Here is a 17627-nt window from a genome sequence, read left to right on the forward strand (position 1 = left end):
TGTGTATTTGTATCAAAGGCTTTATAAGACTTGCTTTGTCACACTTAGGTTAAATCTTATTTATGAACATTTTCCCAAAATGGAACTCATTTGTAAATCTGGAACTTATGGATCAACTTATGAGAAGCTGACTGGGAAGATACCATGCTTTTATCAAAATTCAACCTAGGTCTCATTGGGTTATCAGTAAAACATTCTTTGAAAGTGTGAAAAAGTTGAATTGAGGGTTTGGAATAATATTTAAAATCAATCACAGTATAATTTTGGAGGGATCTTGGGGACATAAAAAGATTAGGTGTAACGTACACGCACTCATCCCCTATGGTGAATGAATGTACTAATTTAAAAACAAAAATGCAAGCAATACTAAAGGAACAAGAACAACAAGAACAAAGTAAAAAAAAAAACTTTTTTTTTTTTTTTTTTTGTCTTTTTCCTTTTTATTGGTACCGGGGATCGAACTCACGACCGCCTGCTTGCAAGGCAGGCGCTTATGCCGCTGAGCTAAATCCCCAGCCTCCAACAAAGTAAAATTTTGACCTGTGAGAAATTAGAAGCGAAATGTCTCCTTTGGCTGTGGGTGTAGCTCAGGGGTAGAGTATGTGCTTGGCATGTTCTAGCTGTGGGTTCATTCCCTAGTATCTACCTCTCCATACACAAAAAATAGAAAAGTCTAATTTATAAAAAGATAAAGCTAGAAAGGTTACAGATGATTGGTTGTACTGGATAAGCATTTGTGGCCCAGCAAATGCACCACTACTTTATATCCTGTGTGAATATATCCATTGTAGCAATATGTATTTTTGTACCTAAGTTTATGTCAAGCCTACTTCTATACAAAGACGCCAACATATTGAGGTCTGTTCATTCCTGGGGTCAGGAAATGTTGATAGTGAGAGGTATACTGTTACCTGAATTCAGACAGCAACTAACGAAAGTTTGATAATTAAGAGGCTGACCTAAAATGTATCTTTTCTACTCACTTTATGCACAGATCATTGGGGATGCATAGGAAAAATGAAGCTATTTTACCCGAGAGTAATAGCTAAAACACTTGACATGTGATAGGCAATAACGAAATAAACATGTCAGCTGTGTGTTTTTTGTGGGAAAAGAGAAAATTTAGTATCTCAAGCCATTCTTACAGAGAGAAGGTATCAGCTTCACTCTATACCTGAATGGCCACTTAGAGATGAAGGAATCTTCCCAGGTCAGTACAGAGCTGGGATTCAAAATCAGTTCTGTCTGATCCTCCTACAGTTGTACTGCACTTCTTTCTCTCCTGCTAAAAAACTGTTAGAAAACTGGATGTCACAGTTTAAAGGTTAACAACAAAGAGTGGAGCTGTTAAATAAAAACTCAAGTACACTTAGAAATTCTAAGTCATAAAATTTTACCTCTGAAGAGTGCAGCAGAAAGAAAACAGCGCTGACTGCTGGGCAGGAGTGTACCAATTCTCAAATGCATGACCTTACACCCTCTCTCCCCAGCTTTTCCCATGAACGTGCTGGGAGGGCTTGTGGCAGGGCACTCGAGGAGCGAGGTGAGTGGACGCAGGCAGTCATGTTTTGGAGAGCAGGAAGCAGAACACTCACAAGGGGTGCTTGTCCACCTGTTTATTATGAGTTTCTCACCCTTGCCATGCAGCTACAGTAAATCTCCAGGGGAGAAATCTGGTTGTTAGACTCAAACACAGGGCTGGGGACACAGCTCAGTGGTAGCATGCACATGGTAAGGTTCTGGGGTTTGATCCCCAGCACCAGAAAACAGACAGACACATAAACATTTACCTTGTTCTTTACCGGCTCAATGTTCTTTGCAGGTATGACAGAAATAATTCTCACAGGGTTCTCCTCATTTTCACTCTCTCCAGTCTCTGCTGTCTCTGAATTCTGTTCCCTAGTAAGGAAACAAATTTTCTGTATCTCACCACACGAAGGTCAAATTCACCCTTTCACTCTATCAAAAAGGAAAGATCTAGGCCGATTGAGAAACCTCACTAATAACAAGATTACAAACTACGACTTAAAATTCACTTCCATTTCACCTTACAAATGTCAGACAGAAATCTCTGCCTAAAACCACCTGACAGAAAGACTCAACAAACAAAACACCACCATTACTGTAAGCTCATCTCTGGGGGTCAGGGAACCTAAACAAAACTGTAACCACGGATCCCAGTAGGGTCGGGTCAGCCCAGTGTTCGTAGGATCTGCAGAGGTGGCGCTGTCAGAATGCCCAATTCCCTACCATCTCACTGGTTTTTCTTTTGGTTTTCTGAGAAAGTGTCTCACTATGTACCCCAGGCTGGTCTCGAATTTATGCAATCTGCCTGCTTCTGCATCCTGTGGTTACAGGTATGTGTCTACACGCCTGGCACCCCATCATCACTTTAAACCACAGCTACTGCATATTATTTTGCACCTGGGGGTTCTAGTGCTAAACACAGCTCAAACATTACTGGTTTAGTTTATCCTCATTATTTCAGGTAAGGTCAGGTGTGGTGGCACACCTTTGTAGTCCCAACACCTGGAGGCTGCATCAGGACAGCTGCAAGTTCAGGGCCAGACTAGGCTGTACAATGAGTTCAAGGTCTGCCTGAACCATGTAGTGAGAGCTGTCTCAAAACCACCCCCCAAATTTCATGGCAAGAATAAAATCTTTACAGCTGGGAACATACCTTGGTGGTAGAATGCTTGCCTAGCCTATCTGATACCCTGGTTTCAATATTTTACCCCCAAAATTTTTAATCTTTTTTTTGGTACCAGGTATCGAACTCACAACCTCACACTTGCCAGGCAGGCACTTGTGCTGCTGAGCTAAACTCTCAGCCCTTTTAAAAAAGTCTTGACACCTCAACATTTAGTGTCTTAGGAGTAGAGTCAGCTGGAACTTTTTTTTTTTTCTTTAAATGAGACAAATTCAGACTGGCCTCAAACTTGTTTCCTGCCTCAGCCTCTCATGTACTGATATTATAGGCATGCTCACAACCCTCTCTCCTTTAGTTAATATTAACCTGTGTAGTGCTGGGGACTGAACTTGGGGCCCAAATCCACTAAACTATACCTCTAGCTCCTTTTCTGTAAACTTTTCTATGAACTTAGAACGCTGTGTCATGTTAAAATGAGTATATTCTTGGGCCACGGACATACCTCAGCAGCACAAGTGCCTGCCTGGCAAGCACAAGGTTGTTGAGTTTGATCCCCAATACCAACAAAACAAAACAAAAGAAAACAAAACTAAACAGGGGCATTCTTAGTCCTTATCATTAAAAATACTAAACTTTAAGCTGACCACATAGCTCAGTGGTACAAAACTTGCCTACTATGTGAAAAGCCCAAGGTTTGATCCTAGGTCTGCAAACTAAATGAAACTAAAATTCATTATTTTGTGCTAAAATACTTCAAAAAAAGTAGAAAGCCATTTTGTGATAGTTTTAGGAATAAACTGAAAGACAAATCTAGTAGTGAGAGAAAAAAATTGCCTTGCTCGATTTCCTGTTGAAGAGTTCAGTTCTGAATTTACACTGATACTGCTCCCAGTCTCAGTGCCGGTGCTTCTAACGTAAGGTTTCCTTCCTGTTGCTGATAAAGGCTTGTTCACTGTACCCAGTACTCCAGTAGGCTTTGGCTGGAAGAAAAAAAAAAAGAGAGAAAAATAAATCATACAAACACGTTATTTTATAACTTAATGAAAGGGATACATATAAGAGATATTCTTTAGCCAAAGCCAAATGACCTTTAGCCTTAGAAAATTAAAACCTGAAATATATTAGACGTGGTAATTCTTTAAAAATGTATTAGGCTGCTTTACTGAAATTAAAAATCTGAGGTATGACCGTTATTTAACACGGCAGCTGGGTATGTGGTGTACACCTGTAACCTCAGGTGTACTTGGAAGCTGAGGCAGGAGGATCACTGTTACATAGTTGAAGGCCAGCCTGAACTATAAACATAGTAAGAGTCTGTCTTAAAAAGGGCAGCAATATATACTTTCTGTATCGTTTAATCACCATGATTCCTTTTTTGGTTTTTTATTCTCTTCTACAGGATCACATTGCATTGTCCAAGCTAGTCTTATACTTGTGGACTCAAGTAATACTCTTGGTGCAATTTCTTGAGCAGCTAAACTATATGTGTACCACTTTGCTCCGCTCTTACTGCTTAATTAAAACAAAAATTGCTACAAATTTTCTTATAAACAATTAAATGAATGTAGTAATGGGCTAGAAATTATTAATCACAGACAATTTTTTTGCTGTGTCTCAGCAAATTACTTTTAGGAAATATAAAATGTCAAGGAATGTGTCGCCATGTATGCCTGTGATATTTACACCAACTATTGGGGAGGCTGAGGCAGGAGGATCACAATTTTGAGGCCAGTCTGGGCAACTAAGACCTTGCACCAATATTTGGGAGTATAGCTCAGTGATAGATGGAGAAACCATGGTGATCAATGCCCAAAACACAAAAAAAAGACAAGACAAAATAATCAACCAGCAATATAAATTGTATAACTCATTAGTATTTCAAAATTCTTTATCTTATCTAAGCTTCTGATACCACTTTTCAGGAAAATCTGGGAATTGTAAACAGATTATAAACTTGTAATTACTGAAGCAAACAAATGGTGCCGATTCGTAGAGATTGGTTCATGGTAGAAAACTCTGCAATAGGCGCTAAAAATTCATAATTTAATCCATAAGAAACAGGAAGTGGAACAAAAAAGAAATAGGAAGTATACAATCTTAGGCTCATATAACAGAAGTAATGTACATATAAAATTAAAATCCCAAACCCAAGTACAGAATACCTTTCCTGTTAACAGAAGTACTCTTGTCTCTTCTGAAATATAACTCTTATCATTACAAAAGTCCTATTGAAAAACAAAAACAAAACAAAATGGAACACACATTTTATTACGCAAATGACTTAATAGGTATTGAACTTTGTAATAGCAGTTATATTTGTGCTAACATATGTAACAATTCAAGGCCTAGACAAATGGAAGCTGAATTTGTTACATGTTAAAAAACACACACTATTTTTTTCATGTGGTTTAGCACAAGCAGTCTCCAGTTTATTCATTATTTTCATGTCTTTTACTGTTGTAAAATTTACTTCTTTAGGGCTTTTAAAATAGTGAAAATGGTACATTATGCTAATACCACAGAAGCACTTAATATTCACTAAGGAAGTCCACAATGGATCTCAAGGAAGTTATCCACAGAAGGAAAGAAAGAAAGAAACCAACCTACTAGGGATGGTGGTGTATGAATATATCCAGCTGCTTGTCAGGCTGAAACAGGAGGCTTGTAAATTGCAGGCCAGCCCATTCAACTTAGCAAGAGCCTGTCTCAAAACAATATTTAGTGATGGCGCACACCTGTAATCCCTGAATTTGGGAGGCTGAGGCAAGAGGATGGCTGCCGTGGGTTTGAGGCCAGCCGGGGGAATATAGTGAGTTTAAGGCCACCCTGAACTACATAGCAAGACTTTGTCTCAAAGGACATGGATGGGGATGGGTGAGGGGGGGTGGTGGAGTAGAGATGAAGCTTAGTACTAGAGCACAAGCATGCACAGGCCATGGGTCCAATTCCCAGTACTATTAAAAAAATTTAAAAAGTTGTCATGATATTAAAAAATATTTTTTAAAAATCAGAAATAGACATACTGTTCAAACTATAAACCATACCATTGAAACACAGTTGAATAATTTTGGCATGGCAGCACATGCCTGCAGTCCCAGTATTTAAGAGGCTGAGGCAGAATGAAATTCTGATGCCAAGAATTTTGAGGCCATCCTGAGCTACATAATAGGTCAAAGCCAGCCTCAACTCCTAGCTATACCTAGCAAGACCTGTATAAAAAAGCTATTTCTTTTAGGCAAAGATTTTCATACAACTAAAATAAATATTATAAAACCTGGCCACTAAAGTTTATTCATTTATTTCTGAAGATATATCATTACAACCAGGTTCATCATCTTAACAAGTTTGATGTTCTAGTATTTGAATTTATGCTGATTCGAAGCAAAATGTTAGAAATATATAAAAATTATATACTTAAAAGAGAAAAACCTAAATTATATTAAGCAGATTAAAAACAGTATGAGTTACAGGTCCAAAACAAACAAAAAAATTGTGTCCTTTGAGACCATTTAAATATAGACACAAACAGCAATTCATAGCTGGGCATGGTGGCTCATGCCTGTAATCCCAGCACTCAAAAGGCTGAGGCAGGAGGATTGTTGCAAGTTGGAGACCAGCCTGGGCTACAAAGTGAGCTCAAGGCCAGCTTGAACTGCATAGTGAGACCTTGTCTCAAAAAGACAACAACAACCTAAAAAACCCCCAAAACAGTGATTCATAACTTGTAGCTAAGTCATTAAGACATTTCTTCCAGTATTTTTTATTGTTTTTGTTTGGTGGGGGTGGGGTGGGGCAGGGATCCAATTCATGACTTTGTACTTGCCAGGCAAGCGCTTATGCCACTGAGCAACATCTCCAGCCTAAGGCATTTCTCGAGAGGCTAAACTGCTACGTGTGTGTGTGTGTGTGTGTGTGTGTGTTACAGGGATTCTACTCAGAACTTTGTGTATGCTAGGCAAGGACTTGGCCACTGAGCTATGCTAAACTGGTACGTGTGTGTGTGTGTGTGTGTGTGTGTGTTTTACAGGGATTCTACTTAGAACTTTGTGTATGCTAGGCAAGGACTTGGCCACTGAGCTATATCCCCTGCCCCAAACAGAGATTTATGAACATGCTGCTGCAGTCATGGCCTGAGTGATCAATATGTTAAAGATAAATTAAATGGCTTACTTAAGAAATAGACAAAGATAAATAGATTCAGTTCAGAAGGCAAAACTATTGTTTTGTTACTAGGAATAGAACTCAGTACCTTGGGCTTGTCAGGCAGGTGCTGTGCCACTGAGCCATTTTCCAAGTTTCCATTGTTTTGTTTTTTGAGACAGGGTGTGATTATATAGTTTAGACTAGCCATGGATTCAGATCCTCCTGTTTTATCCTCCTAAAGTGCTGGGATTACAAATGTGTGCCACCAGGCCTAGTGAGAGGGCAAACATCTTTGAAATCTTTATTATCCTCTCAAAAGCAAGCCAAAGTAAATGTTGAAAACCAAATCAATAATGAAAATCAGTTCAAAACTTTTAGCAAAGTATGGTTTTCAAAAGAATTTTTAAAAATTTTATATTTTTCTAAACAGAAAATTTTGGACGAGGGATATAGTTCAATGGCACACAGCCTGCCTGACAAGCACAAGGCCCCAAGTTCAATTCCCAGTACAAAAACAAAAAGAGTAGGAAGTTTTACTTCCTGGAAATTCTCTTTTAGAATTCTCTAAGGAAAGTATTATTGATACCTATCTAGAAGAATGAACATATGTAAAAATCCTTTTGATGTTGTTCTTTCCAATTAAAAATATTTTGGATTGCAATACCATGTATTGAATTCTTACAGTGTGATAAAAATATAAACTAGATATTAACTGTTCATATGTATTAACAATCATATACTAGAGATAAAGAAATTGAGTCTAGGGGCTGGGAATTTAGCTCAGTGGCATAAGCGCCTGCCTTGCAAGCAGGCAGTTGTGAGTTCGATCCCCGGTACCGATAAAAATGAAAAAGCCAAAAAAAAAAAAAAAAAAAAAAAAAAAAAAAAAAAAATTGGAGTTTAAGAAGAATAAACTTGTCTCTCAATTTGGATGTGGCTGATGAGAATCCAGGTCTGTTCATCAATCATCAAGATCAATTCCAACAACAGTAATGTTTTATATTATACATGGATGTATTTACATTTATATGGTAGCACATGAGGTGGGGGGCGGGAGGGAATACTGGGGGTTGAACTCATGACCTCACACTTGCCAGGCAGGTGCTGTGTCACTGAGCTGTATCCCAGGCCCAGCACATATTTTTTAAAATGTTTTTGATCTGTAAAAATACTAACGTGGTTTTATAAAATGAGATTAATTTTTAAAAATCTAAAAACTATATTTTCTCTTAAGAAATACCTTGAAAGAATATAACAATATAAAAAGTTTGATTTGTATTCTCTTACATAGGTAAAAATGATATTACTTGGAGCTTTGTAATATGATATCCCAACCCTAAAACAGACATTTTTGGAGTCCATATTCAATCTGAGCTCTGCCACTATGGTTGACAGTAATTGTAGAAGACTAAGGTGAAAAAAATTACCTTTTCAGGCTGTGTGAAAAACTTCATTGGGAGGACTGGATCCTTTGGTGAATCTGCATTGCACAGAGCACTTTTACTGTTTATGACACACAGAGCCACATCACATACTGTATACAGTTTCTAGAAAGAAAAGAAGGGAAAGGTTGTATGCATATTTCATGACTGCAAAACAATCACAATATCAGTTCCACCAAATGTATAGTATAAATTAGAACAAGAAGGCCACATGGTTATTTATTCCTTAAACATTTCCTATTATGTTCAGCATTCCTTCTGGGAAAAGGGAAAGAGAAAGAAAATATCCCTACTTTACTTTAACATGCAAACCAGTGACATACCTATTTTCTGTATTGCTATTACAAGTGTGTAAGGCAGCATACTTCTAAATTTCATTGTTTTTGTTTTGGTGCTGGGGATCAAAATCAGTGATACCACTGTGCTATATCCCCAGCCCAATTTTACTATTCCTCATCCTTCTACTCTGTACAAGTTATAGGATTTTTCCTTTTCTTTTCCATTCCTTTTTTCCCCCCTTTTTCTTTCTTTCTTTTTTCAGGCAGGGCCTACCTATGTAGTTCAGGCTGTCCTTGAACTCACTTTGTAGCCTTGGCTAGACTTAAACTCACAGCAATCCTCCTACCTAACCCTCCTGAGTGCTGGGATTAGGAGTGTGTTACAATGCCCAGCATTCTTAGACTGTTAAAGATTTCCAAAATCGGGGCTGGGGATTTAGCTCAGCGGCATAAGTGCCTGCCTTGCAAGCAGGCAGTCATGGGTTTGATCCCTGGTACCGATAAAAAGGAAAAAGACAAAAAAAAAAAAAAAAAAAAAAAAATCCAAAATGACAAAATTCAAGCTTGGCATAATGGAGCACACCTATACTCCTAGCACTTGGAAGGATGAGATAGGAAGATCACCAGGAGGTCCAGGCCAGCCTAAGCTATGTTCTCAAAAAAAAAAAAAAAAAAAAAAAAAAAAAAAAAAAAAAAGCAAAAAACAAAAACCCCCAACAAAACAGAACAAATCCTTTGTGACAAAATTAAATAAAACTGTAACTACAATTTTATAGACATTCTACAATTTAAATTATTGCATAATGGCCAGGAAAAATAAGCAAGGCAACATGTTTTTCTCTGACATCTTAACATCCTCTGGGGCAATACTCATCTTACTTCATTTGTCTTGGATTCATCTGGAGACTGGGCATCTCTGGTTAATTTAATGTTTTCTGCCATCTTCTTCATAAAGGCATGGCTATTGTTTTCATTCTTTGTCATTAAAACTTCAAGCATAAACCACAGGCACCTAAGTGGTAAACATATTAAAGAGACTAAATTAGTTGCTTTTGCTTAATGAAATAAATACCTTATCTGGAAATTTTGTTGCACAAATGCATTAAAAGTAAAATATAAAGAATATACTACTACTGGGGGTTTAGTTCAGTGGCTCAAGTGCCTGCCTGATAAGCACGATGTCATGACTTTGGTCCCTACTATCAAAACAAAACAAAAAAGCACTACTTTTTAAATAATTACTAACAGTAATTATTACCCTGTCAGTAACATTCAGACAAGAAATTAAATAATAAAACAACACATTAAAAATGAAAATATAACCAGAGAAATTTTGATAGTTTTATAAGGCACATGAAGGCTTATATGGTATTCCAGATATTTAATAAACATGTAGAGGATTTGAATGTGCCTAATACCTAGCAATCACTTCTCAGCACACCAGAATCTGGTGTAGTTCTGGCATTTGGACTATGTGTAAGTTACATAGAAAACTTATGATACATAATCCTGCTGAGATATAAATCTGAATTGATGGTAAGAATGGTGAGTGTAGTAATCAGCAAGTTACCCAAATGGTTACATTTCAAACCATTTTTGTTGCTATTCACCTGTCAATATCTAGTCACTAATACAGTAAGGCCTTGATTTTGAATGCGTTCCATTATGGAAGAATGATTGTAAGTCGGATTTTGTTCTTTTTATTGTTATTATCAATTGTTTATTTTCAGATTTGTTTTTATCTGGCAAAATCAGTCTGATACAGTATACTTGTGAAGTTGACTGTCTGTAAGTTGTGGACTTACTGTGCATAAAGGGCATAATTAGGACATCTCAATTTCCAAGTGAAAGTGAAGTCCAAATCATGCTAAACATTAGAATCACTTGGAGAATTTATGCTGACAAATCTAAGGGTGGGGCTTGTTTGTCATGTTATCAAGATGATTTACAAAAGGACTACCCACTGGTAGTAAGCTAAGCACTTTATATATTGTCCTCATTAACTGTGAAGAGTATATAAGAATCCTCATTTTACAGGTAAAGAGCCTCTTTATTACCTGTCTGCAGTCACAGAGAGAAAAGAACTAGGATTAAAATGAGACCTGATTTTACCTTTTCATTAAAAATATACAACATAAGTGTAGTAAGCTAATATGAGGAGCTACATGCTGGAGAAAGGTGACAACTCTAGACTCAAATTTGAGGAATTGTGTTTCTTTCTGTGAATACTAAAACCACCTCATTAATTCTTTGGATTCAGAATTCTATGGAATTACTAGAACTACTGCATTAGAATTACTCTGTTATGGATAATGTGAGGAAGCATTTTCATTGCATTAGGCTCAATTCTTTGAAAGGAACAAAAAGTACTGATAGTCAAATACATTTACAACAAAACAATACACTACACAGATATCAAAGTTGTCTTTTAGAATATGTTGAAAACTTTGAGACATGTCCCAAATACGTAAACCCATCACTGCCCCAAAAATATGATCACTGATCTTTTACCCATCCTGTGTAGTATGCAGGTTACCATAATGCTGTGTATTCCACTTCTGTTATCACAAAGCTAATTTCTCACCTCCAATCTTTTCATCAAACTGCCTGGAATGCACTTTCCATAGAAAACATATCTCAGTGAACATTCACTGTTTCGGTATAACTGAAAAACCAGGCATAAAAGAGAATTTCCTCAACATGGCAAAGGTCACATATAAACTAGGCATGGTGGTTCAGGCCTATAACCCCAGCACTCTGGGAGTCTGAGGCAGACCAATTCCAGGTTTGAGTTCAGCTTGTCCCCTTAATGAGAACATGTTTTGAAATAAAAAATAGGCCTGGGGCTGTAGCTCAGTGCAAAGGCCCTGCCTGTGTCATTCTCTTGTACTTAAATACTGCTGAAAAAACAAAACAAAACAAAACAAAAATCACTTAAGAGTTAAGTGAAAAGTGAAGGGAAAGACATCCTATATTAATTTACAGAAGACTTAAAAAATTTATAATACTACCATTCAAATCAGATTAAATGCTATCTCCATTAAATCTCAATTTTGGCAGAAATGAAAAAAAAATGTAACCCTAAAGATTCATATAAAAGAAAACAAGCAAGAAAAGATAATAATAAAAGGATCCATACTTTCTAAATTTCAAAGATACTACAATCTGACAGTGTCAAACTGTCATATGGAACATGGGTACATAAGAACATGAACAGAACTAGGAATTGGGAAATTGATCTTTTCATATATGGCCAAAAATTTGATGTATATATTGATGTACATATAGTTTTGTTTTTTTTTTTTTTTTTTTTTTTTGGTTGATACTAAGGATTGAATTCATGGCCTTCTCACTGATACATCCCTAGTCCATTTTATATTTTATTTTGGGACAACATCTTGCTAAATTGCTCAGGACTTTATGATTCTCCTACCTGTATGTTCCAAACACTTGGAATACAGGCTTATCCTACCACATCTAAGATTTAGACAACTAATTTTCGACAAAGGTACTAAGCTCAATGTTTGGGGAATAAAACCATCTCTTCAACCCGTGGTGCTGGAAAAACTAGATGTTCACAAGAAAGGAAACAAACAAACAAACAAAAAAAAAAAAAAAAAAAAAAAAGCTAATACAATTTAACTCAAAATATATCTTTTTTTTCTGGTATTACCAAATCCACGGTGTTTTTCCTTATACCCCAAAGTCTTTTCATTTTTAAAAATTTTGATGTAGTGTCTAAGTTGCTGTATTTTCTATTCTGTAGGAGACTGAAACAGGAGGATCACCAGCATAAGCCAAGCCCAGCCTGGCCAATTTTAGTAACTTAAATTAAAAATAGATTAGAGATACAGCTCAGTGAGAAGACCCTGGGTTCAATCCTTAGTACTACAAAGAAAAAGGAAAAACACAGCAAAATAATATGTCCAGTAAGGAATTAACATCCAAATAAAGAACTTCTACAACCTGAAAGCATGTATATACACCTGTAATCCTAGCACTAAGGGAAGCTCAGGTAGGATTTCGAGGAGAAATCTTGCCTGGGCAACCAGTGAAACCCTAATCTCAAAATAAAAAAAGGCTGGGGATGTGGCTTAGTGGCACAATGTTTGCTTTGATCTCTACTACTCCCAGACTGCTTTGCTATTTAAAAAATAAAAATTATTCTTTTCTTTTTTCTGTGGTACTGATCGAACTTAAGACCTTACACATGGTAGGCAAGTGTTCCATCACTCAGCTACATCTTCAAATTGCCTAGCAATTTACATATAGCTAAAAAGCTATCAAACAGAGCTCGTATTGTAGGCAAATACATGTATCACTTTATTTTATAGAAGTATTTTTAGCTGGGCGTAATGCCTGTAATTGCAACGTGGGAGGCTGAGGCAGGAGGATTGTTGCGAGTTCTAGGCTGGCGTGGGCCACAAAGTGAGCTCAAGGCTAGCCTGGACTGCATAGCAAGACCCTGTCTCAAAAAAAAAAAAAAAAAAAAAAAAAAAATCTATTCCTAAATAAAAATTATTTTCTAAGCAAGCAACAGAATTTTCAAGTACAAACACAAAAACTTAAAATTTTAGAGTTATTTCAAATTATGTGTTTTATAGACAAGTCAAATGAGGGCCAGTAAGGCTACAGGGGCATGGTACTAGTGTTTGAATCCAGAACCTTGAATAAACAGGCAAGCAGTTTACCACAGCTACATCCCAGGTCCTTTTAAGACACTGCCCGAGTAAGCTTTCCAGTTTCACCCTGAACTTGAGATTCACCACCTCGGCCTAAGTACAGCAGCCAAGATTACATGTTTGTATCTGTGTACATGCTTCAAGAAATTTTAAATCAAAACACTTGGAGTAAAACTGAAGTCTGTTGAAACGTAAGTATACAGCTTTAAAAATACATATATACACTTAAAGTTCTAAAACATTTTTCAAAACTATAAACTTACTGTAAAGTATTTGAGCTGTAACTGTAGTAAGACTTAGGTCCTGCAAAAAAAAATTCTAACAAAATACAAGTTGAAATACTTAAATTAAGTAAGAGAGTATAAGAAAAAACACAGCAATGAGGAAGGAATGTAAATAACTACTCTTAGGTTTCTTAGAAGTTATTTGTAGATAATCCTCACCTTTTACTCTTGTATGCTGTACCATATGGCAAGTTCTACTCAGAAAATGTTTTGTTTTGCCACACACTATTTTATGTATGGGCATATTTTTAAGGTATTCTTTTTTTTTTTTTTTTTTAATTTGGCAATACTGATTGGGGAGTAAGCCAAGAACTATATGTGAACTACACAATGAGCCTTTTCTTACTAAGTTGCCTTGGCAGAATCTGAACTTGCAATCCTCTGTCCTCAGTGGCCCAAGTGAGGTACATGCATGAGCCACATGCCTACTAAGGAAGTATCTGTCAGATACATGTAAAGGAGAGTATAACTATTTCTCAGTACCTCACATATGCTAGGCAAACGCCTACCGCTGAGCTTCATACTAAGACAAGCAAGGTGTATATTTTTATTTCTTTCTTTTTTTTTTTTTGTGGTACTAGGGATTGAATTCATGACCTCATGCTTGCCAGGCAGACACTTATGCCTCTGAGCTAAATGCTCAGCACTATTTTTATTTCTTGAGTTTCTAACTTTTCTAATTGATGCTAAGCTTAATATAAGCAGGAAATAATCACATCATATAAAAATTAAAATAACCAGCCGGGCGTGGTGGTTCACGCCTGTAATCCCTGCACTTGGGAGGCTGAGGTGGGAGGATCATTGAGAGTTTGAGACCAGCCTGGGCTACAAAGTGAGCTCAAGGCCAGCCTGAGCTGCATAGCAAGACCCCATCTCAAAACAAAAACAACCCAAACTAACCTATTGCAATAATTAAGAAGTAACTGCACACAAATAAAAAGCAGAATACTCAAAAAAGGCTAGTTAGATGGGGGAGCAATTTTGAAAGATGATACAATTTTACAGTGAATGAACAAAAACACAAAAATAATTTTATTCTAACGGGGAAGCAGTATGACAAACTTAGTAATTTTTAAAAAGTAAAAACATTATGTAGAATTCTTTTTTTTTTATTTAAGGAGAAAAGAAAAAAAAAACAGTGAAAGGGTACAAGTTATACAGATTTACAGAAGAAAAAAATGAACAGTAGGAAATCACTAGTTAATGGATTACATATTGCCATCTTAGAAATAATTGTTCAAGTCACAAAATTTAAAGCTTATAGAGTGGACATTCCAACAATGATACTGCAAACAGTTCTGTTCAATGATCCAATAAACCTCTGTGATATCATTTTCTATCTTATACACTTAAATATACATGCAGTTATATAGTTTAGAGCACTTTCTTTTCCTCTCTTTTGTATAATGAGTATTACACATTTTGGGTTTCATTGCTCCCACGGTTCTTATTGCTTTTTTGGAAGAGAGTAAAACCAAATGAGACATAACAGAACAGAATCGGTCAAGTCAAAAGGGTGGACATAATAGATAATATAAAAATATTATGTAGAATTCTTAATGTAAGACTTACTCTTTGATATCACGAAGCTGATCAACATCTTGTGATCTTGTAAAATCTGGATCATGGGCAAGCAGGTGAATCATGTACGGAACTACATATTCAGGCAACAGCGACAACAGTTTTTCTACAGTGAAAACATCATTATTAACAATAAGATAGCTTTATTTTTTAATGTAATTTTTTGAGACAGGGTCTCAATATGTAGTTTAGGCTGTTCTTGAACTTATATAAACGCTTTGTTATATAAATAAGTAAGACTCAAAATTCAGGATGTTCTTAAACTAATCATAAGTACATCAGTAACATTCTATAAAACTATTAGTTTTATTATAAACTATAATAGAAATGTATGACCTCCCCTCACAAACAGATATACTGATAACATAAACATGCCCACTTGGGAAATGTCAGTTCCTTACCAGTAGCTATAGGGTTCTGCTTAATGTATTCCCTTCTTATGCTAATGTTCTTTAGTAAACACTGCCGTGCATGTGCTCTTCTCTCCTTCACAGGATCTTTGGCACACAAGGCAAAGATTGCCATATACTCTAATGGGAGCAGTAGCTTCACAAGTGCCTTATGCAGCTTCTGGGCAAATATTTGCCTGACTTGGTAACACTCATCCTGCAGCAACACAAAAGGAAAAATACTTAAAATTGGCAAGTAGAGATTTAAGTATTATAAATGTCTTATTTTTCAAAATAATTATTATATTGGGACAATAAGCCATTTAATATTTGGGAGATGTTTAATAACAACCTCCTCAGAGCAAATTCAGTGAATCCTAATAGAAAAAGAAACGGATTTAACTTTGAAGACAAGTATTTTACAAAATACTTACATTAATAACAAGTGCACAGAGCTGAAACTGTTCTGGAGTAATAATTTCGTGGTAACAAGGTTCTTGAGCAAGCTTCATTATGGCACTGCCAGCAGCTAATCGCAAGCGAGACATATCAGATTTACTATAAATAAACAAAAAAGAAATAAACATTTCCTAGAACCATTATCACATATGACAATTCTGATCCTTTTATCTGGGGCTGGGGGAACTGGGAATTGAACCCAGAGTGCTAAGCTACATACTCAGCCTTATTTGAGACAGGGTTTCACTCAATTGCATAGGCTGGCCTCAAACTTGTCACCTTTCTGCTAATTTAGCCACTTGTGTAGCTTGGCTTACAGATGTGTACTACTCTGCCTGGTCTTTGATCCCACTATGAATGGAACACTCCATCAGGTATAATATTTGCTTATAACAGGGAAACTGTTCAATTCCTTCTGACTTTCTGATACAAAATTTATTGGCCTTCATTTCTAGTCATGCGCTAGCTTGACCTGTGTCACAGCCAAGCAACTCTGCTTATTCTAATTACCAAACAACTGCGATACTCTGAAGAGCAGTTACATTGGGATCTGGATCCCTCATCTCAAGAACATATACTCACTAGAAAACTTGATTAAAAAACAAAATCCAGAGAATTATAAACCACCCAATATTGTTTTACATTAATTATTTTTAAAATACTTTTATTCTTTTTGATTTTTAACATTTTAATGAATAGATATATATACACATAACAGGAATCTAGTTTAATCCTACACATGTCTGATAAAATGGTAGGGAAGTACTATCAGAAAAATACCTAAAAAGAAAAGATACCAAGATTTTGACTTAGTCCTTCCATGGAATGAAGTTTTCAAAGGGTACCTAGGAGGTCTTGGCACATGGACCTCACCTTATAACCTAAAAATGGTAAGATGTGACAGTGAATGGGAATGAAGTAATGAAGTTTTCCTACTTCAAGTTCTAAGTGGAGCATAGTATGGCTGTGTGTTCTGAAGACATTAGGGGATGGAGAAGAACCACTGGGAATTTCGCTTGGCACAAAAGTGGAGAAAACAAGGTGCTGTAGTAGTTGGATTAAAGTGTACACTGGTAACAGTGACAGGCTCTGAAATGGCTTCTGTAGCAGATGAATCGGTAAAGGAAACAGCAGCCATTAAGTGAGTGCCTACTCTGCCAAGCACAATGTGCAGGACTGTAAAGGCTTTCTCTCATTTCCCTGTCAGGCTAACAGAGGAAACTGAGTCTTAGAAAACTAAGTGTTTTATAGAAGTTAACCCAGCTTGGATGGAGTTGTATGAATTTTTTTTACAGACCCAAGCTAATGTCATTATGTATAAGATTGAATTGAGATCTAATGATCCAAATTTGTATTCTATAGTTAAAATCTTCCCGTTTTTTTGTGACTAATAATATTGGAAAAAATACGTCTGTGTGTATATATTCATGATTCCTTTATTATTCCACAAGTGTAAAAATAGTGAGTCAAAAGTAACAGTTAAAAATGAAAAAAAAAAAAATTTGCAGTGATGGGGACTGAACCCAATGCCTCACATATGCTGAGCAAGAGCTCTGCCACTGAACTACATCTTTAGTCCTTTCTATCTTCTTGAGACAGGGACCTGCTAAATTGTCAGGGCAGGCATCAAACTTACACTCTGCCTAGCCTCCCAAGCAGGTGTGATTACAGGTATGAATTACTCCGTTCCTGCAGAGGAGTACATCTTGCAATCAGAAG

At 36.5% G+C, this 17627-nt stretch overlaps 1 protein-coding gene across 4 annotated transcripts in view; it reads right to left on the bottom strand.

The window, feature by feature from the left end:
• Positions 1 to 17627, bottom strand: part of Pds5a (PDS5 cohesin associated factor A) — a 139570-nt gene that overhangs the window by 15350 nt on the left and 106593 nt on the right. For 3 of the 4 annotated variants that reach the window (XM_063240487.1, XM_063240489.1, XM_063240488.1), the window contains exons 24-31: positions 15884 to 16007; positions 15462 to 15666; positions 15052 to 15166; positions 9393 to 9525; positions 8221 to 8340; positions 4813 to 4875; positions 3485 to 3630; positions 1791 to 1899 (exon numbers count right to left, since the gene is read on the bottom strand). In XM_063240487.1, coding sequence (XP_063096557.1) covers positions 1791 to 1899; positions 3485 to 3630; positions 4813 to 4875; positions 8221 to 8340; positions 9393 to 9525; positions 15052 to 15166; positions 15462 to 15666; positions 15884 to 16007 — 1015 coding nt within the window. The remainder of the gene's footprint in view (positions 1 to 1790; positions 1900 to 3484; positions 3631 to 4812; positions 4876 to 8220; positions 8341 to 9392; positions 9526 to 15051; positions 15167 to 15461; positions 15667 to 15883; positions 16008 to 17627) is intronic. The other variant, XM_063240490.1, reaches the window with a different exon arrangement.

This window comes from Cavia porcellus, unplaced genomic scaffold (genome assembly GCF_034190915.1).
Source record: "Cavia porcellus strain 051 isolate PalLab524CR breed Dunkin Hartley unplaced genomic scaffold, mCavPor4.1 scaffold_30, whole genome shotgun sequence".
Classification (NCBI taxonomy): domain Eukaryota; kingdom Metazoa; phylum Chordata; class Mammalia; order Rodentia; family Caviidae; genus Cavia; species Cavia porcellus.